Source organism: Pseudorca crassidens, chromosome 2 (assembly GCF_039906515.1).
Source record: "Pseudorca crassidens isolate mPseCra1 chromosome 2, mPseCra1.hap1, whole genome shotgun sequence".
In the NCBI taxonomy this organism is placed as follows: Eukaryota; Metazoa; Chordata; class Mammalia; order Artiodactyla; family Delphinidae; genus Pseudorca; species Pseudorca crassidens.
The window spans coordinates 31,990,543-32,011,565 of NC_090297.1; the positions used below are offsets into that span (position 1 = coordinate 31,990,543).

Genomic DNA, 21,023 nt, shown 5'->3' on the forward strand with positions numbered 1-21,023 from the left:
GAAATAACGGGGTCTTTAGAAAAAAGTTGTACTGCTAAAGATAGTTACTATAACTTTGTATGTTCAATAAACAAATTCAATACTCAGTTTTTATTTTGCTAATGTGAGGAAATGACTTGACCTCATTGGGCATCATGGGTAAAATTGGGTGATAATCTCTACCTGAAAAAGTTTATGAGGACTAAATATCTGAGGAAATATCTGCCTAGCACTCGGCTTGACAAAGAGCAGGTGTGTTCTCTATGGGTTCACTTCACCTCCCCTTTCTGACCGTACTGCATTGTATTACATACCTGAATAGGTACACAGGAATCTATATAGGTTTTATATTCCCACCACTCCCCTCTCAGTGGACTGAATTTGCACAGGGACCTCTCGTCCTCCTCTCCTGGCGTGCTGAGTGGTAGCATTCAGGTGTTGAATGGTTGGACTGTCCTAACCTCGACCACTGTCAAGTGTCCTTTCCCTGGTGCTAGCCCGCCGCCTCTCCTGGTTCCCAGGCACCCCAGCCTGCGGTCCACGTGCAGGGGCAGGAGCCGCTGACCGCCTCCATGCTGGCCGCAGCACCCCTGCAGGAACAGAAACAGATGCTGGGTGAGTGACCCACGTGCTTGCAGAAGAGGGGGCCAGAGCTGCTACTGACCTGGACACCAGCTCCCTTCTCTACTGGGATGCCACTGGGTTTTTCACGGAATACCTTCCCACAGGTGAACGTTTGTTCCCGCTCATCCAGACGATGCACTCAAACCTGGCTGGGAAGATCACGGGGATGCTGCTGGAGATTGACAACTCGGAGCTGCTGCACATGCTGGAGTCCCCCGAGTCTCTCCGCTCCAAGGTGAGCAGGTTCCCAGACCCCCGCGGCTTCCGCTCACTCGGCTCAGGAGGACACGGGGTGGCCTTGGGCACCCAGGGGCGGCAGAGAGAAGGGTCTGCTGCGCCTGTGACCTCCTCGTGCCTCGCCTGTGACCTGAGGGCTGCTGGCACGTGGGTATCTGGGAAAGCGGTCAGCACCAGGAGAGGCCACCGCTGGGCCTGGGCGCCAGGGAGGGGTGGAGGGGCTCTCCTCAGGTGTCACTGACCACCTGGAGCTTCTCACAGGTGGATGAAGCTGTGGCGGTCCTACAGGCTCATCATGCCAAGAAAGAAGCTGCCCAGAAGGTGGGCGCTGTTGCTGCTGCTACCTCTTAGACAAGGACAAACCGTGTGTTTGGCTATTTCATTTCCTGCGATGGTTTTGATTTACAATCATCATCCTAAAAAGGCAGAAGGAGGAGGGAACGGAGAGAGCCCTGCTTCTGTTACTGCTTATCCTGCCCACTTATCCTGTTACCTTTGTGCCTTATCTGTCATCTGAAGTTAGAGAAAGGAGGGAATAAGCTGTGAATTATAAAGGGCAAACAACAGTTTCCACTGTGGTTTTCTTCTGACACCAATCAATTCTGCAATTCTCTGACAGCAGCGGGGACCCACCATTTCAATTCAGTTCTGATACCACGGACCCCACAGGTTAAGGGCTCAGTCACACAAGACTGCCCCTACTTCAGACACCAGCCACAAATGGGGTCCCTATGCTACCCACACTTATGCTCAGCCAACTACAAATTTGGGTTCCCATGAACCGCACGCCCCCCAGGTTTGAAAATTTGCAAGAATAACTCACAGAACTCAGGAAAGAGGTATACTTAAGATTATAGATTATTATAAAGGACACAACTCAGGAAGAGTCAAATGAAGAGAAGAATAGGGCCAGGTGTCAGAGGAAGGAGATGCGGAGCTTCTTTGCCCTCTCCAGGCACACCACCCTCCCAGCACAGCCATGTGTTCACCAGCCCAGAAGCTCCCCAAACAAACCGCATTTAGAATTTTTACATGTGGTTTCACTACCTAGGCATGATTGATTAAATCATTGGCCATTGGTGATTGAACACAATTTCCATCCCTTTTCCCCTCCCTGAAGGTCAGGGGTTGGAGCTGAAAAGTTCCAACCCTCTAGTCATGCGGTTGGTTCCTCAGCTGACCAGCCCCCATCTGGAAGCTATCTAGGGGCCTGTGATAGATAATTTTATATACCTACTAGACTATGTCATAAGGTGCCCAGATATTGGCTAAACATTGTTTCTGAGTGTGTCTGGGAGGGTGTTTCTAGATGAGATTAACAGTTGAATAAGTGGACCCAGTAATGCTATTGCCCTCTGTAAGGTGAGTGGGCCTCATCCAGTCCATGGAGGGCCTGAACAGAACCAAAGGTGGGGGAGAGGAGAATTAGCCCTTTCATCTGCCTAAATGACTGAGCTGGGACATCTCAATTCATCTCTTCCTGCCCTTGAACTGGGATTTATACAATTGGCTCCCCTGGTTCTCATAATAAATCTCTCCATATGTATCTATATGATGTATATATATTTCTCCTATTGGTTCTATTTCTCTGAAGATCCCTAACTAATACAGGACCCCACTATGCGTCACCACCTTAGGGTAAACTCAGGTATGGTCAAAAGGGTTCATTATGAATTTTAAAAGGCCCTCCTAGGGCTTCCCTGGTGGTGCAGTGGTTGAGAATCCGTCTGCCAAGGCAGGGAACACGAGTTCGAGCCCTGGTCTGGGAAGATCCCACATGCTGCGGAGCAGCTAAACCCATGCGACACAGCTACTGAGCCTGTGCTCCAGAGCCCGCGAGCCACAACTACTGAACCTGTGTGCCACAACTACTGAAGCCCGCATGCCTAGAGCCCGTGCTCCACAACAAGGGAAGCCACTGCAATGAGAAGACCGCGCACCGCAACAAAGAGTAGTCCCCGCTCACCACAACTAGAGAAAGTCCATGAGCGGCAATGAAGACCCAACACAGCCAAAAATAAATAAATAAATAAATAAATAAATTTATTAACAACAACAAAAAGGCCCTCCTGTCATTCAGGAAATTTCAGGAGTTTTAGGGGCTCAGTGCTAGGTACTGGGGACAAAGACCAAATATATATATATATATATATATATATATATATATATATATATATATATATATATATATATATATATATATTATACCATATCCACATAAAGGACACCTGGTCAGGTTCCTCTCAAGAGTGACCTGTTGGTCTGGAGTAGAGACAGTTTCACAAGGGAATCCTGTAATCAGATCTCACAGCCTCATTTCTATGAGCAGTACCCCTCTGGTTTGGCCTAAGGATGCTGAGGTTGGCTGTGTTTGCATCCACTGCTTAGCTCTGGGAACACAGCAGACACAGGCCTTGTTGTCAAAGAGGGAGACAGACACACACGTGAATACAGTCACAGGGTGTGTTTCAGTCAACTGTTGGACTTGGAGGCCATGGCACCTCTCTGAGGGGTAAGTAGGACCTCCAACAAGGACAGGTGGATGCCTCCAGATGGAGAAAGGAGAGAACCAAATGAGCAGAGGCAGAGTCAAGAGAATCAAGCACATGGTAAGGGCCAGGGCTTGTGTGTTGGTAGGGCTTGACTTGACGTGGCCATGGCCCCTTGTGAAGGGCTCTAGGAGCCTTGTCATCAGTAGCACTGATTAAGAAGGGAACTCTAGGGCTTCCCTGGTGGTGCAGTGGTTGAGAGTCCGCCTGCTGATGCAGGAGACAGAGGTTCGTGCCCCGGTCCGGGAAGATCCCACATGCCACGGAGCGGCTGGGCCCGTAAGCCATGGCCACTGAGCCTGCACATCTGGAGCCTGTGCTCTGCAACAGGAGATGCTCGCAACAGTGAGATGCCCGCGTACCGCAAAAAAACAAAAACAAAAAAAAAGAAGGGAACTCTAGAGAGTTGAGGTTTGTTTTGATGAAAGATCATCCTGGGAACAAGTCAGAGGGCAGACTGGAGGGAGAGAGTCACCATCAACTCTTCCTTAGTCTCGACTGCATTAACTTCCTGGTCTCCAGGTTTCCATCGAAATCATTCTGGGCATAGTAGTCAGAGCACGGTTTTATTTTTTTATTTATTATTTATTTATTTGGCTGCGTCGGGTCTTAGTTGTGGTTTGCAGGATCTTTCGTTGTGGCACACAGGCTCTGTGTTGCGGCGCAGGCTCTTTGTTCGAAGCTGTGTCCCCTGCATTGGAAGTTGAATGCTTAACCACTGGACCACAAGGGAAGTGCCCCAGAGCATTGTTTTCAAACATAAATGTGAGAATGTAACTCCCTATCACAACCTTCAGTAGCTTCTCAAAGCCCCCAAATCCTCCACGTGGTTCACAGGGCCCTGCATCAAGCAGCCCCTGCCCACCTTTCCTGCCTGATGTTTCATGCCCTTCCCCTCCCCAGCTCCCACACCTAGCCTTTCAGTTCATTTAATCCGCAGAAGTTGTCTCCTCTCCCTGAAACCCTTTTCCCTGCTCCATCCTCTCTCTGGCTCCTCTTCCTCCAGGTTTCAGCTTAAATGTGGCCTCAGGGAGGTCTTAACCAACTGCTGTATCTAAAATAAGTGGCCCCATTACTTTGTACCACTTAAGTCAATCAATGATTTATGTATTAGGTGATTTATTCCGAGAGTCAGCAAACGCTTTTCCCAAAGAGCCAGATGGTAAATATTTCAAGCTCTGTAGGCCCTGGGTTTGCCCTTGCATCCTGAAAGCACCCACAGATCAATACTAAAAGGAATGAGCAAGACTGGATTACAATAAAATTTTTTTGGAATTTTTTTAATGAAAATTGAATTACGTATAATTTTCACATGTCACGAAATATTATTCTTGTTTCGTTTCTTTTTCTTATCTGTTTTTTTCCAGCTCTTTAAAAATGTAAAAATCATTTGTAGCTCCCGGGTTGTCCAAAAACAGACGGGCAGGATGGCCCGCGGACCGTAGTTTGTTGGTAGTTTATTACTTGCGGACACCGGCTGACTCCTCACAGGATTGTTTTCAGCACCACGGAACGCGGGCAGCGCCGTTAACCCACCGAGATACACCTGTACAGCGCCCGCCGCTCACAGGGAGCCGGAGGCGGGCTGGGCCTAAGCGGGAGTGGGCGGGGTCTGCGAGAGCGGTACCCGGGGGCGGGGGCCTTGGAAAAGGGGGCGGGGCCTTGGAAAAGGGGGCGGGCTGGGCGTAGGCTTCCGGCGGAAGAGTGCGGGAGCAAGATGGCTACTACCAAGCGGGTGCTGTACGTGGGTGAGCAGGCGCGGGCTCTGGGTGGAGTCTGGGCGAACCGGGCAGCTAGTGGGTCGTGGTGTGGAGCTGGACAGGTCTCCGGGCGCGGAGGGCGGCGAGCAGCTGTCTAGGCCGTATCTTTGGCAGTTTTGCTTGGCCTCAGCGTGTGAGCCTGAGACGTAACGATCTTTGCAGCTCTTCCAAGTCCGCCAAGCTCTGACAGGAATCTCTTCACCTCCTGGGCCTGGGGCAGTGGTGGAGGAATATTAGGGACCTCTGAATCCTCGCGCCCATTCACTTTATGTTCACAGCAGTGAGGGCTCAGCCCCCGCTGTTGCCCTAAGCAAGAGTTCCCAGACTAGCCGGCTAAAAATGGGAATAACCTCAGTAGCACAGTTTGATGAGCGCTTTGGTGGGGACGGTCACTGGTGATGTGGGCCTGGGTGCGGGGAGAAGTGACCCCTCCATCTGGAGAGGTGAGAGCAAGCTTTGAGGATGCGGTGAGGCCGCAGATGAGCCGGAGTTAGCCAGGTAGCCGAAGTAGAAGCAAGTGTGTTTACTGAAAGGGAGGAAAATCCCAAAGGTGTGAAATAGCCTGACACTTGGAGGCAAGTGTATCATTTTGCGGGGAATCAAAGGGAAAGAGGCTGAAGAGGTGGGCAGGGGCTTATGAAGAGCCTTGCGTATACTGCTAAGTTTATACTTTATCCTTAGGACAGTGGGAAACCTTTGAAGTAGTTTAACCAGGGAAGTGATGGGTTAAAATCTGCACATTCCCGGGATCTTTCTAGTTGGCTTTGTGGAGGAGAGGAAGGTCAGTTATGAAGCTATTGCAGTAATCCTGGGGCTAGATGAGGGTCTGAAAGAAGGGTGAAGGGAGGGGTGTGCATCATAAGTAGGTGTGAGGGAGCATATGAGAGGGATGTTTATGAACCCAAAGGACTGGATGGAAAGACCCCTCTCCTTGGTGGTAGCATGCTAACTTTACAGCAGGGACTTCTCAAGATGGGCGGGGTCTTGAGAGAATAGAGGACAGTGTCTCAGAAGGCCCTTGGCTTCTTTGCAGGTGGACTTGCAGAGGAGGTGGATGACAAAGTTCTTCATGCTGCTTTTATCCCTTTTGGAGACATCACAGATATCCAGATTCCTCTGGATTATGAAACAGGTAAGTCTTTTTAGTGTCTCGCCTGCTCAGAATCCTCCTGCAAGGAAAAGAACTTAAAAAAATTTTTTTAAGTCACATCACAGTGCATTCTAAATATGCATTGGGCAGCATGACAGTGGTCTTGGTGCAGAAGGACTGTTCCGAGGCTTGTGATTGTGAGCTGTAACATGCTCTGCAGAGAGTCCCATCTGTTGCATTTGAGCAAAGACAAACTTTTCAGTTAGCCAGTAGGAAGATAGGTTTTGAGCTACGTGGAGATCTGTTGTTTTGAACTACCTGCCAGGCACTCTAGCGCACCTGCTCCTTTCTTGGCGGCTGTGCTATTAAACAGGGTAGCAGGAAAGCCCAGCTTCAACAGTGGGGCCTTAGCCTCTGTGTACCTGGGGGTAACCTTTCCATCAATTAGTATCACATTTGTAGTTCAGCTTTCTATTTTAACCTTTGTTGTCATTTTTAAGATTGGAGTTTTAGGCCCAGCTCTGATAGGGATAGAGTACACAGCTAGTTTAGAAATCCCACTAGGGGATCATAGATAGAGAGGGAACTTTGGCAGACTCCTGTAAGTTAAGGATCACTCAAGAAAGCAGGCTTGCTTAACTCGTGAAACCAAGCAGGCTTGCCTAACAACAAAATTATACATCAAGTCAGTGATGCCTGCATCCTGCTGGTTGAGGTCAGTAAGTTAATGATCCCTAGGACATGCTTCTCTGCACACACTAAAAACAAAAACATAGGGGAAAGGTGACATTATGCTGAAACCTGAGGTGATTTACCATATTTTAGTGTCTATTACCGCCTTTTTGCTCATTTCCATAGCGCCATGACAGTCCAGGTTGGACCAGATAGGGTCAAAAACTCCCTTGCCCAACCTGTAGGAGGAGTTAATTATGGAAGACTCGAAGAATGAGGAAGAAGGTGGTCTTCTCCCCCTCCCCACTTTTCCTTTAATTATAAAACTGTATGTAGCCCACTGAGTTCTCTGTGGGGCACTCTCCTTTCCTGCCCCCTTGTATCTCTCACAAGTGTCCTATACTAATAAGTCACTTCTTGCCTGTCACTTTGCTTCTCACTGAATTCTTTCTGGGCCAAGACAAAAGAACGTGAGCTTCATTAAGTCCTAAGACGTGTTTTGAGGTTTTAGCAACCTATGCTCTACTGAGTCCCGAGTCGAGTTGTGTGTTTCAGCTCTGTCATCAACCTTGCATATAATTTTAACCTCCCTGGGATCTTTATATGTTATAAAAATGATAAGGTTATATTGACTCTCTAAGGTTAATTGGTTAATTAAACTAGTGCTGTTGTGCACTTGGCCTTTCTACTTAGATTAGTGTTTTGCTGAGGATAAAGACAGTGTCCTTACCCAGGTTTTAGGATTCATGCTTTATGTACAGTTGATGCTCAAAATGTATGCTTGGAATGAATAATTGATAGGTTAAATGACTTCATTTTTCTAGCTCCTGCATGGTTAAGGTTAAGGTTTTAATTTGGCTTTGGTAAAAGAATTGAATGCTGCTTTTAGAGATTAAAACTATAGTTGATTATTCAGCTATGTTCACTACAGAACAGTTTAATATTGCTTGAAATGTTATTTAAACTAGAAAGAATCAAAGAATAAGATTCCTTCTTCCTAAATAGTGATTGTGTAGAATTTCGAATGAATGGATAAGGCATGCAAGTGACTTCACTTTCCTTGTGACCACCTGCTTCCTCCCATTGCCCCACATGATAATTGCTTGGCTTTGTTTGCCTTTTTTCAGAAAAGCACCGAGGATTTGCTTTTGTTGAATTTGAGTTGGCAGAGGTGAGAAAATTCTGTTACCTATGTTAAGTCTTTGGCTTGTGTTATTATTGTTACTGATTACAAAGGGAGCTGTTCTCCATTTGGTTGGATTTTGGGGTGCTGATGCTTCCAGAGAGATAAGAAGTGCTATTTGAAGGAAAGTTTCCCTCACTTAATCAAACTGTAGGCTGTGGTTAACATCGCAGACAGGTCCTACGCCTCTTGCTCTGCAGAGCTCTTGTGGCACTGGTGATTATTTCTTTGTCTTCCACTAAATAGCCAATAGCTGAAGTCACCCAGGAAGTGCACTTTGTTAGACACATACAACCTGGGCAAGGAGTGTAAATAGACCTTTTCCTGTGAGGTTGGGTTTTTTTTTTGGCTACTAAGTATGTTTAGACACCACAAGAAGCATTTGACTGCAAGCCTAAACTTTTTTTTTTAATAAATTATTATTATTATTATTATTATTTTCTATACAGCAGGTTCTTATTAGTCATCCATTTTATACACATCAGTGTATACATGTCCATCCCAATCTCCCAATTCATCCCACCACCACCACCACCACCCCGCCGCTTTCCCCCCTTGGTGTCCGTACATTTTTTTCTCTACTTCTGTGTCTCAATTTCTGCCCTGCAAACTGGTTCATCTGTACCATTTTCTAGGTTCCACATATATTGCAAGCCTAAACTTGTCCCTTGTCTTTCCTTGGCAGGATGCTGCAGCAGCTATCGACAACATGGTATGGCTAGGAATCCTCCTTCTTACAGAAATTGCTTTTTGGTTGTACAGAGGGCACTTATTCATACATGAGTTTGCTGAACCTCCAAAGTTACAAGGTTGCATGGGGAAGTACAGATTATCATCATATGAAAATATTCACTGTGAATTGATCGCTTTTGATCAATTTGATAATAATGTAAATGCTAACCATCCTTGTTGACCAGCCTCTCACTGGCTGCCCGAGTCTAGGATAGGAAATTGCAAACACAATGCAAATTGATTGCACAATGAAATTGCATATTTTACAAAAGAGGCAGGATTTCATGAAGTGTTAGACCAGTTAACAATTGAGAAGAGAAATTCAACAAGGATAAAGATAGATTATGCTACTGATGCAAGTGATTGGAATAGCCTGGAGAGCTCCTTGGGGAAAATGATGTAGCTCTTGAGTATGTATTCCCTCTTCAAGATGCTTATGATTTTCACAGCAGATAAGAAATGCAAAAATATCATACTGATATTTTGATAGTATTTTGTTGGAAAAATACTACAGATTAATCAGCATCCATTTCATCTTTGTCCTATAAATTAGCACATAAATTAAACCTGAATTTTAACTATAAGAAATTTATTTTCATTATTTTTAGTTTCATCACAGTAAATTCCCTATCAATCTTTTTTCCCTTCACTTTTTACCATGAAATTTTCTTCATTGCCTTAAGTGAATTCACATTAAGTGACCTTTCCTGGTACCAGTTATCTTAGGATAATAAGGTTTTCCTTTATTCCTGTTCTCTGTTTCCCATTCACCAAACATATTCCTCAGCTCTCAGAGAGAAAGAGAGATCATTTCTCACCACTTAAAGCTGATCTTGACTTTTGAAGGTGAACTCGGGTACTTGGAAACTGCATTTATCCTTGTAATTTCAGAGTGTTCTGAACCCAGAGTCACCTTTGGAAGCACAGGTCGTTGGTGGTATTGAAAGAAAGGTCAGATACATGCTACGATATATAAAATAGATGTACAACAAGGACCTACTATATAACACAAGGAACCATATTCAATATCTTATAATAACCTACAATGGAAAAGAAGTCTGAAAAAGAATATATATACATGTATATATATATGTATGTGTGTGTATATATATGTGTATATATACACACACACACATATATATGTAAAGTATAACTGAATCACTTTGCTGTACACCTGAAACATTGTAAATCAACTATGCTTCAACTTTAAAAAAAAAAGAAAGAAAAGAAAGAAAGGAGGTATGTGATGGCTCCAGGGAGGAAATTCCCTGCAACCTACAGGCTGCTTTGCAGTAGGTGCATAGCTTGGGTGCTAGGGGCTCAGGGGTTAAGGGAGAACAAGTCATGAGCTTGTCTCAGATTTTTCAGAAGGAAATGGAAAGCTGTCTGACTTTGTTTTAACCTAACAGAGTTTAAGCAGCTGGATTTTCAATCTTTTCAGAATGAGTCTGAGCTCTTTGGACGGACAATTCGTGTCAATTTGGCAAAACCCATGAGGATTAAGGAAGGCTCTTCCAGACCAGGTGAGTGGGAGCAATACAGATTCCCCATCACATCCTCCAGTTTGGCCTTGGTTGCCTTTCTGTCCCGATTTTCTTGGAAGTGGGAGCTGAATGCTACTCTGGTGGACAGGAGTAGAGCATGGTTTACATTGGCGAAGGACATGCGCCACCTTTGTGGGGAAATAGAAAGAGTTTGAGCTTCTCAGCCAAGCCAGGGTAATTGTTTGCTTTATGAGAGAAACGCAGCCTGATCTCTTACCTGTCCCCGTTTTCTGAACACTCCTGGCGGGTTCCGTCAAGGGCTGGGACTGGCAAAGGCTGCACCTTTCCCTGGGGCATAGCTTTTTCACTTAGTCCTGCTAAGAGCCGGGCTTCAGGGCTGGCAGTCCCTGAAAGGTGGGAACTTGCCTTACCGTGGGAGTTCCCAAAGTAGAGTCCTCTGGCCGAGAGGGCCACAGAGCATGTTCTGCTTTGCTGACCAGAGCAGCTACTTAGCGGCTGGCTGATAGCTTGAATTTGTTCTCATTTGCCTGCCTCTTCCCTTTCAGTTTGGTCCGATGACGACTGGTTGAAGAAGTTTTCTGGGAAGACTCTTGAGGAAAATAAAGAGGAAGAAGGGTCAGAGCCTCCCAAAGTGGAGACCCAGGAGGTGAGACTGAAGGCTGGCACTTCCCACAGGAGACTTCATTTCTTAGGTTTTTATGGAAATGTGCAAACATATATACAAAAGCAGAGAGAATGAAAAATGAGCTTTTAGTGTTTTGGTGGAGGTGCTAATGAGTGAACTAAAGGGAAGCTTTAGGCCTCTTGTCCTCGTGCTTTGCGTGAGGAGCTTCTCACTCTGCCTGGGTTCTGTTCTGTGATTGCCGCCGACGAGGAGGAAGCCTGAGGTGGGGAGGGGTGGTGAGCGCACCACTGCAGCCCTCCTCATCAGTCCCCCCCGTCACTGGAGCTTCCTGTCCTGACGCAGGGGAGGCAGGGCTGGGTGGGGGTACCTTCCCGGCAGCCTGGGCACAGGTTTGAGGTTCTCCCTTCCAGACAACCCGCCTTGGCACTTCCTCCTGATTCTCGGCGTGCCTCTCTAACCATTGCCTCTCAGGCTGCCTCTCCCCTTCTTCTAAATGTTGTTCTTCTGAATTTCTTGACTCACAGCAGCCCTCTCCCCTCTCTGCCAGAACAGTGGCAGTCACTCTGATTTTGCACAGCCTCTCCTGTGCTGTTGACTTTCCTGGCCTCTGTTTCTAGACCTGAGCTTCAGAGGTTTCTGCTGCAAGTCTCGCCCTCCCTTCTCTAATCCCGTTCTTCCTGTGTTCTCAAACTCACCACCTTGCCACCATCCATCCACATTGACCCAAGCCAGAAATCCAGATGCAAAGCAGAGCACATAAATGGCCCTCAGTCAGTGGAGTAACCCTAGGTCACTCTGGACCCCTCTTTAAAATAGAGCCAGAACATCGTACTCTGCCAAGTTTTTCTCTTAAATCTTCCTTGAATCCATCCTCCCCTGATTACTCCATCGTCCCAATGTAACTTCTCGTCTCATTTGGATAATTGCAATAGCTTCCTAGCCTTCTGGCTGCAGTCTTGCTCTCCTCCCGTCTTTTATAAAGGCAGCTAGAATGATCTTTTTAAAGCATACCATGGATCATCTGACTCTCCTGCTGAGACCTTTTCAGTGGCTGCCCATCACCTGTCCCGTGAGATAAAGTCAGGGGGGAACTCTCCCAGCCTTGACCCTGCCCACCTCTCACCTTGTAGTCCCCACTTTACACTCTTGGTAAAACCAGTCTTTGTATTTCCCTGTATGTCTTTGCTTTTGTAAAGACTACGCAAGTGCTTATTGCCTTTCCCTTTCTAGTCAGTAAATTCTGTGAGGATAGGGGCCTCGTATTAATAAAGGCCTTGTTAATAAAAATGTGGAATGTGAGGTGGGGTAATGTGATTAAGAACATGGACTTGGTTGGGGGGTGGGGGGGCTTAGGTGTGAATTCCAACCTCACCACTGAGCACCTCTGTGACCTTGGGCAAGTTACTGAACTTCATTGTACCTCAGTTTCCCCATCTATGAAATGGGAATGATGGTAGCACTGATCTCACAGGTGGTTGTAAAGATTAAATGAGCTGATTACCTAAAACGTTCAGAATAGTACCCTGTACATGGCAAGTACTATGTGAGTATTTGCTGTTACAACTATGCTACTGCTGTTGTTAACAGCAAATAATAGTCACAGTGTCCTCAGTGCCCAGCGTGATGCCTCAGCGAGTTTGTTAAACTGAAGCACAAACAAGAACACTTGAGTTTTCTCTTTGGAGCAAATGTGACAGCTGTAATAAATATCTCCTCTGTCCAGCCTTGTCTACTTGGAGTATAAAGCAAGGTCCCAACCACCTCCATTCTGAGCACTTAGGCCCTCCTTGCTTCCACTGCAGCCAGCCTGTGGATATGCAGGGCTAAGCATAGAGGAAGGGGGTGGTGTTGCAGAAGTGGGTCCGTTTAACTGACTAAGGTGGGTGGGCTTGAACTGGAAGTTGAAGTTGTTGAGAGTTTTGTGTTTTGAGCCAGAAAAGCAATGTTCTGTGACTGCAGGGGAGAGTGAAGGCGAAGCGAGCTGACGTGTCTGAGGGAGTGAGATGAGATAAAATGCCTGAGGGGTGGGGCTCCGGGTAGGCGGTGCTGAGGTCTCCTGTCACTGGGTGTCCGGCTGGGGGCCATGGCCATGGCCTCCGCCTTCTGCAGCCCCATCAGGGCCCAAGACCTTTCCTGTCGGTGCCTTGCTCAGCCCGCTTGCTGCAGTGGGTTCTGGGGTGTCTTCAGAAGAACACTCGCTCTCCTAGTCGGGGAGTCAGGCTGTTCTCTCTAACCTGGCCATTTCTCCTGCGTCTAGGGAGAGCCCGCTGTAAAAAAGGCCCGGTCAAACCCTCAGGTGTACATGGACATCAAGATTGGGAACAAGCCAGCCGGCCGCATCCAGATGCTCCTACGTTCAGACATCGTTCCCATGACAGCAGGTGAGCAGGACTCCGGTCAGGATGGCCGGGAAGCTGGGAGCTGAGCAGTGAGCCTTTCCAAGGTTCTCAGTGCCTTAGTTCTTGTGTCCTTGACGTTGTTTCTGACCTGAGTTGATTTGCGGCATCTCAGATCCTGGGATCTATTAACAGATGAGTCAGAGCAGGCATTTTTGAAGTTTTAGAAGTGCTGGTTTACTACTTTTTTTAATATAAATTTATTTAATTTATTAATTTATTTATTTTTGGCTGCATTGGGTCTTCATTTCTGCACACGGGCTTTCTCTAGTTGCGGCGAGCGGGGGCTACTCTTCGTTGCGGTGCCTGGGCTTCTCATTGCGGTGGCTTCTCTTGTTGCGGAGCACGGGCTCTAGGCACGCGGGCTTCAGTAGTTGTGGCACGTGGGCTCGGTAGTTGTGGTTCATGGGCTTAGTTGCTGCACAGCATGTGAGATCTTCCCAGACCAGGGCTCGAAACCATGTCCCCTGCGTTGGCAGGTGGATTCTTAACCACTGCGCCACCAGGGAAGTCCCTGGTTTACTACTTTTTAATAATAGTTTTTTATTTAATACAAGTAAATGTATATTCATGGTTTTAAAAAAAAAGTATACACACATAAGTATATTCCAACAATATTGAAGGCAATGAATTGAAAACCTAAGTCTTTCTTCTCCACATCTAGTCCTACTCTCCAGAAGTAACTACTGTTAACTAACAGTTTTTTGAGTATTTTTCATTTGCTAAATATTGACTTCTATTTATTCTTCTTTAAATCTAAATTTTATTATATAGACATAGAGTTTAGAATGTTAATTCCACAAAGCTTGTTTTGAAAAACAGCAGTGCCCCCATGTTGTCCTCCCATCCTGCCCCATCCTCCACTTTGCTGCTTCTCAGAGGCAGGCAATTTCCCCTCTTAGCTGATTCTTTTGGTTTTTACCTCCATGTTGGTAGATAACAGATTTATGTTGCTACTTTCTGGTTTTTTTTCATTTTAGACATCTATTGGCTTCCCACTTCAGAAGATAAGGAATTAGCTTTCTAAATCACCTTCCCTGATCCTTCATCCTCCTTACATTGTTACCATAATTTTGTTTAGGTCATAGGTTATTCTAACTATGTAAGCATCATACTGTGATAACTTCCTTTCATACATAGCACTTTGTTTTCCCTGGAATTCATAATTGTCTTGTTTTCACATTTGCTTAGTCTTCTGTGCATATATTCCTGAGTCTCTCCGAAATTCTCCTGCTTCTATAAATCTCTCATCATGTTCAAATACATCAGATATTCTGTCAATTTCACTGTTCCTCCTTGGAGCCTTCTGACCTCCTCTGGCCTGGACCAGTTGCTTTCCAGACACCACTGCATAGCTATTGTCATGGGATCTCCTATTTTCGCTTATGTTGGAACCTCTGTTGTCTTTTTTTGGTCTATTCTCTTGTTTCGGTAGAAGACATACTTCTGTAGCTTCTGGAGAAAAGAGCTTGGAGAGTAAGTTTTTTGAGACTGATGTGTGAAAATATCTACTTTCCCACTTGATGGTTTGGTTGTAAAATTGTAGAGAAGTCTAATATTCTGATTCTTGGTCCTTTATACAAAACCTTTTTAAAATTTTCTGCCTAGAGCTCAGCTGTTCAGTATGGTAGCCACTAGCCACATGTGACTATTTAAGTTTAAATTAATTCAAGTTAAATAAAATTAAAATTCACTTCCTCAGTTACACTATCCAAATGCTTAATAGCTGTTAGATAACACTGGTCTGGAGGCCTGGAGTGTCTCTTTGTCCTGTGTTCTGAAACAGTGTGCCTTTGGAGTAGATCTCCTTCCATTCGTTATGCTGGATATTCAGTGGGCCCTATTATGTTAGTTTTCTCTTCCTGCTGTAACAAATTATCACAGACTTAGCAGCTTACAAGAACATAAATTTATTATCTTAACTGTTATGAAGGCCAGAAGGCCAACACAGGTCTCAGCAGGCTAAAATGAAGATGATGGCTGGGTTGCTGCGTTCCTTACAGGAAGCTCTAGGGGTGGATGGATCTGTTTCCAGAGACAGTGAGGTTGTTGGCAGAATTCAATTTCCTGTATCTGTAGACTGAGGTACCCATTTCCGTGTGGGCTGCCAGCTGAGGGCTGTTCCCAGCTTCTAGAGGCTTGTGGTCCCCTTCTTCTATCATCGCAGCCAACAGTGGTAGATCCAGTCCCTCTCATGTTTCTATTCTCTCCTGCCTCCTCTTCCATCCACTTCTAACTCTCTTTCTGACTATAGATGGGAAAGGTTGTGATTGTATTAGGCCCACCTGGATAATCTAGGCTACTCTCCCCATCTCAACGTCCATAATCTTAATCACATCTGCAAAGTAACTTTTGCTGTGTACAGCATAACATAGTCTCATGTTCCAGGGATTGGGACATAGATATCTTTGGGGAGCCATTATTCCGCATACCACACCAATCAATCAGGACAGTCCTATCTTTTGGTTTGGGAAAATTTCCTTGGATTATTTCTTCGCATTTGTCCTTTCTGATTTCTCTCTTCTCTCATTCTGGAACCTTCCTAAATGTCCTTTTTCATAGCATCCTGTGCTTATTTCATGCATGTACTGCCATTTCATCTTGGGAGATTACTAAAGCTTCTTTTTCATATACAGCTTATGTTTCAGGTTACTTTTTTCTGAGTTTTTAAATTTTGTTTTGCTTTGTTTGTTATTGGTCTGTTTGCTTGTTTTGGTCTTTGCTTTTCACATTAGATGCCTTTAAGACTAGGGCCCTAAAAATCTGCTTGGAAACTCCCTGGATATTGGTAAGGCTTGCTGACTGAGGCTTCCACTGCAAGGTGGTTCTCTATCTCTCGGACCCTGGATGGTCAGTATTCCTGAGTTGTAGTCTCTTGGACAAAGCGGAGTCCACAGAGAAGACTCTAGTCTCTTGCTAGTGGTCCTGTTTACAGCTCTTTGCCATCATGGTTGGGGGGGCTGGGAACAGTATATAAACTTCACTTGATCTCCGTTTATCATTATGGTACCTCAACCCTCAGCTATGTGTAGTGCATCCCAGAGCATAGACCCTCTGCTTTGACATACCAGAGGGTAGACCTCCAGCCGGCAGCCAGGGCCAGGGAAGGGAGAGGATCTGGGGGCTAGCTACTTTTTTAAACAGGCTTTCAACCACACTTACTGTTTTTAGAGCCATCTTCATTCTTGGCTCTGAGCTTTTGGCATTTCTACAGCATAAATCGAATTGCTCTCGGCTTTACCAGCTTAAGCTTCAGGTTTGTTAGGTCTGCTATATCAGTTATGGCTCATCTATTTGTCTTCTAGGTTTCAAAGATTTTTGTTGCTGTTGTCTTTTCTCTTGCTATTTTTTTTTTTTTGGTCATTTTATCCATTTTTTAAGTGTATAATTTACTGGCATTAATTGCATTCACAATGTTGTACAACTATCACCACTATCTATTTTCAAAACTTTTTCACCACTCCAAAGGGAAACTCAGTACCCATTAAACAACAACTCCCCATTCTCCTCTCCCCTCCACCCTGGAACATTTATTCTATTTTCTGTCTCTCAGAATTTGCTATTCTAGACATTTCATATAAATGGAATCCTACAGTAGTTGTCCTTTTGTGTCTGGCTTATTTCACTTAGCATCGTGTTTTCAAGGGTCATCTGTGTATCCATGTTTTGTTCATATTTGTGACTGAATAATATTCCATTGTCTGGATAGTCCACATTTTGTTTATCCATTCATGTGTTGATGGACACTTGAGTGTTGTTTCCACTTTCTGGTTATTGTGAATAATGCTGCTGTGAACGTTTGTGTACAAATACGTGTGTGTGTTTTCTAAATATAAATTTATTTATTTATTTATTTTGGCTGCATTGGGTCTTCGTTGCTGTGCGCGGGCTTTTTCTAGTTGCAGCGAGTGGGGGCTGCTCTTCATTGCGGCGCGTGGGCTTCTCATTGCAGTAGCTTCTCCTGTTGCAGAGCATGGGCTCTAGGCTGTGGGCTTCAGTAGTTGTGGCATGTGGGCTCAGTAGTTGTGGCACGTGGGCTCAGTAGTTGTGGCTCGTGGGCTCTAGAGCACAGGCTCAGTAGTTGTGGCGCACGGGTTTAGTTGTTCCGCGGCATGTGGGATCTTCCCGGACCAAGGCTCGAACCCGTGTGCCCTGCATTGGCAGGTGCATTCTTAACCACTGCGCCACCAGGGAAGTCCCCAAATATGTGTTTAAATCCCTGTTTTCAATTGTTTTGGGTGCCTACCTAAGAGTGGAAATGCTGTGTCATATGGTAATTCTAGTTTGACTTTTTGAGGAACTGCCAAACTGTTTTCTACAGTGGCTGCACCATTTTACATTCCCACCAGCAACGTATTAAGGCTCTCATTTCTCCACATCCTCACCAAAACTTGTTTTCTGTTTATTATAGCCATCCTACTAGATGTGAAGTAGGATCTCATTGTGATTTTGATTTGCATTTCCTTAATGACTAATGATGTGGAGCATCTTTTCCTGTGCTTAGGGGAAGGAGCCGTTTGTGTATCTTCTTTGGAGGAATGTCTATTCAAGTCTTTTGCCTGTTTATTTACTGGGTTGTTTGTCTTTTTGTTGTTGAGTTGTAGGAGTTCATTATATATTCTGGATGTTAAATGCTTAAGAGATAATGATTTGCAAATATTTTCTCCCTTTCCCTGAGTTGCCTTTTTACTTTGTTGAGAGTGTCCTTTGTTGCACAGAGGTTTTCATTTTGATGAAGTCTAATCTGCCTATTTTTTCTTTTGTTACCTACACTTTCGGTATCACAATTAAGAAACCATTGCCAAATCCAGAGTCACAAAGAGTTGCCCCTGTGTTTTTTTCCTAAGATCCTGTTTGGTTTTTCTTTTAAAAAATTGCTTTACTGCCAGTTTAGTGTGGAACAGAGCTAGAATGTATGTGTTCACTCCTTCTTTAACTAGAATCCCCTCTAGTCCTTCAAGATGTCAGTATCTCAAAGGTTTATAATGAGCATGTCATATTTTGAAATGAAAATATGAACATTAAACAAATACAACAGTTTTTCAGAGCCTAGTTAGAGGTTTCATTGGCTTGTTTTTTAACCCGGGTACCTTTTCCTTTCTCGGCGCTAGAGAATTTCCGCTGCCTGTGCACCCATGAGAAGGGTTTTGGCTTCAAGGGCAGCAGCTTCCACCGCATCATCCCCCAGTTCATGTGCCAGGGCGGCGATTTCACCAACCACAATGGCACTGGGGGCAAGTCCATCTACGGGAAGAAGTTTGACGATGAAAACTTTATTCTCAAACACACGGGAACAGGTGGGACCCGATCAGTGGCTGGTGATCGGTGGGCTGGGCTGGGGCAGGATGACTGTGTGGGGGGAGTGATGGGCTGTGGTTCTGGCTGACAGGTTGGGGGTCTGGAGGGGACCCACCCAGTGAACAGAGGAGAGGCATTGGGCCTGGCTAAGCAGAGTGAGCTTGTTTCCATTCATGTACTGCCCGTCGCCCCACCACGTCCGCACTCCCTGTCGGCCTAGCTTACATTCTATGGTCGGCCAGTGTAAGCCCTTGTCTTCCCTCACCCCCACTACCCACCTCGCTCTGTCAGACTCATTCAGTAAAAAATTTCAGTGCTTGGTCCCCCAGCAGCTAGAAAAAACACAGAACTGTACTGAAATTTATGACCGAAGCTCTGCAGGAGGCCCTGGGCAGCCGTACTAGATAGAGCTCCCTAGTTAACACTCAGTCCTGGTCAGAGATAACAATTCCATCCCTTCCTTCATTCCCAAAGCCTCCACGTCACCGTCTGCCTCAGCTGATGCTTGGCCTCCTGCATCTGTCCACACATGCCCGCTCTGACTTCCCTCCAAGTACAGGGGCTGAGCTGTCTTCCCTCTGCTCATGGCCTGGACCCCTACTCCTCTCCCCTACTTCGGAACCTGGCTTCTGTGGATGTGCCCCTGCAGCCTTGTGTAATGCATTTCCCCTGCTCTGCTAGATCAGTCCATCAGAGCAAAAGTGCGCCGCGTCAATCTTTCAAAAAAATCTTTGACTCATGTACCCCCTCAGCTATCACCCATGCCTCTGGTCCCCATTGTAAGCAAAACTTCTTGAAAAGGTTATGTAGACTCCTTGCCTTCCATTCTCTCTGTCACCCTCTAGACAGACTTCTAGTGCCACCTGTCCACTGAAACCACTCTTCTCAAAGATGCTAGCAGCCTCCATCTTGCCAATAGTCAGTTCCTGGTCTTCATTCCATTCCCCCTCCCAGCAGCATTTACGCTCCTCCCTCTACTACCAGACGTCCTGAGGGCCGGGAGCAGGGTGGAGGGGGTCGATGTGGTCGTTCTCTCCCCCAGGCCTGCTCTCCATGGCCAACTCTGGCCCAAACACCAACGGTTCCCAGTTCTTCCTGACATGTGACAAGACGGATTGGCTGGACGGCAAGCACGTGGTATTTGGGGAGATCACGGAAGGCCTGGATGTCTTGCGGCAGATTGAGGTGGGCGGCCGCCCGGGCCCCCGGTGCACAGCCGTGTGGGAGGGCAGGAGCGGGGCCTCCGGGGCCTGGAGAGAGAGGCCACGGCTGCTGCTGCTGGAGGGGGTGGGGGCAGGGGGCAGGGGGCGGGGTGGGGCAGGTATCCTGAGCTGCCCTTTCCTCTCCACCCTCCCTCCCTCCCTCTGATTCCTCCTCTTCTGTTTTGCCTGCAAAGGCCCAGGGCAGCAAGGACGGGAAACCCAAGCAGAAGGTCATCATCTCCGACTGTGGGGAGTACGTGTGAGAGGGCAGCTGTCAGCCCGGGGAACCGGCAGCCAAGGTGTCCCGTTTGCAGCAAGCAGGGCTTTGTGTCCTGGCCCTTCCTTGGGGTCAGCGTGGGGCAGCTCCTCTGCAGGCACGGCCTGGGCCGCCTCTGGCTCTTCCCCAAGTGGGGCCGTGGGCCAGGGTGCTGCCCTCCCCACCATGGACGGCTGTGCGTGCCCTTTCCAGGCCAGGGCCTCTCCTGGGCCCACCTGTGTGGATCCTAGACGTTTTCTTCTGGTAAAATAAATTCTATTTTTTGTACTGCTGCCTCCAGCTAGTTCCTGGGAGTTGTCAGAGGTTGCATCTAAAGCTAAACTGCCCCCCGAGACAGGTTGGTGAAGGAATAGGAAATAGCGTCTTCCCCACGGCTTTTCTTTCTTCCCTCGGGCAATTCCCTGAGATGTCGGGTGCTGTATCTTCAAGCCAGATACCCTTGTCAGACCATTGTCAAGACCATGGGAATCAAAGACAGTGAAAAAGTTCCTACCTACAGTGCCTCCACTCCCCAATCATGCTGCCAGTCTTGTAGCCAGTGGGTGTACTGCTCAGTCTCCGTGATTCATTTGCTCATTTGCTCACTTTCATTCTACAGGCTTTTTAAATGATATTTTATTACTCAAAATGCCTTCTCCATGCCAGGTACTGTACCTGTTTGTCAGGAGACAAGAGGTCAGCAAACCCGTTGGGTCTAATCCAGCCCACTGCCTGTTTTTGTGAATAAAGTTTTATTGGAACACAGCCACACCCATTTGTTTACATATTGTCTGTGGCTGCTTGCTCACTGCAGTGGCAGAGTTGAGTAATTGGTGACAGATACTGTATGGTCCCTCTATTAGAGTTCCCAGAGAAACAGAACCAGTAGGGTGTGCGTATATGTTCATAGAGAAA

General features: G+C 46.4%; 3 protein-coding genes across 4 annotated transcripts in view; all 3 read left to right on the top strand.

The window, feature by feature from the left end:
- Nucleotides 1-21,023, top strand: part of CAP1 (cyclase associated actin cytoskeleton regulatory protein 1) — a 359,457-nt gene that overhangs the window by 76,868 nt on the left and 261,566 nt on the right. The gene's annotated exons all lie outside the window — the stretch shown is intronic.
- Nucleotides 495-1,207, top strand: LOC137210310 (polyadenylate-binding protein 4). Its single transcript, XM_067712023.1, has 3 exons — nt 495-594; nt 708-838; nt 1,102-1,207. The coding sequence occupies exons 1-3, from the start codon at nt 552-554 to the stop codon at nt 1,189-1,191; spliced, it is 264 nt and encodes an 87-aa protein (XP_067568124.1). The 5' UTR covers nt 495-551; the 3' UTR covers nt 1,192-1,207.
- On the top strand, nt 5,074-20,879 carry PPIE (peptidylprolyl isomerase E). Its single transcript, XM_067725652.1, has 10 exons — nt 5,074-5,137; nt 6,183-6,281; nt 8,039-8,082; nt 8,780-8,806; nt 10,268-10,349; nt 10,877-10,977; nt 13,214-13,337; nt 18,464-18,649; nt 19,693-19,835; nt 20,047-20,879. The coding sequence occupies exons 1-10, from the start codon at nt 5,107-5,109 to the stop codon at nt 20,113-20,115; spliced, it is 906 nt and encodes a 301-aa protein (XP_067581753.1). The 5' UTR covers nt 5,074-5,106; the 3' UTR covers nt 20,116-20,879.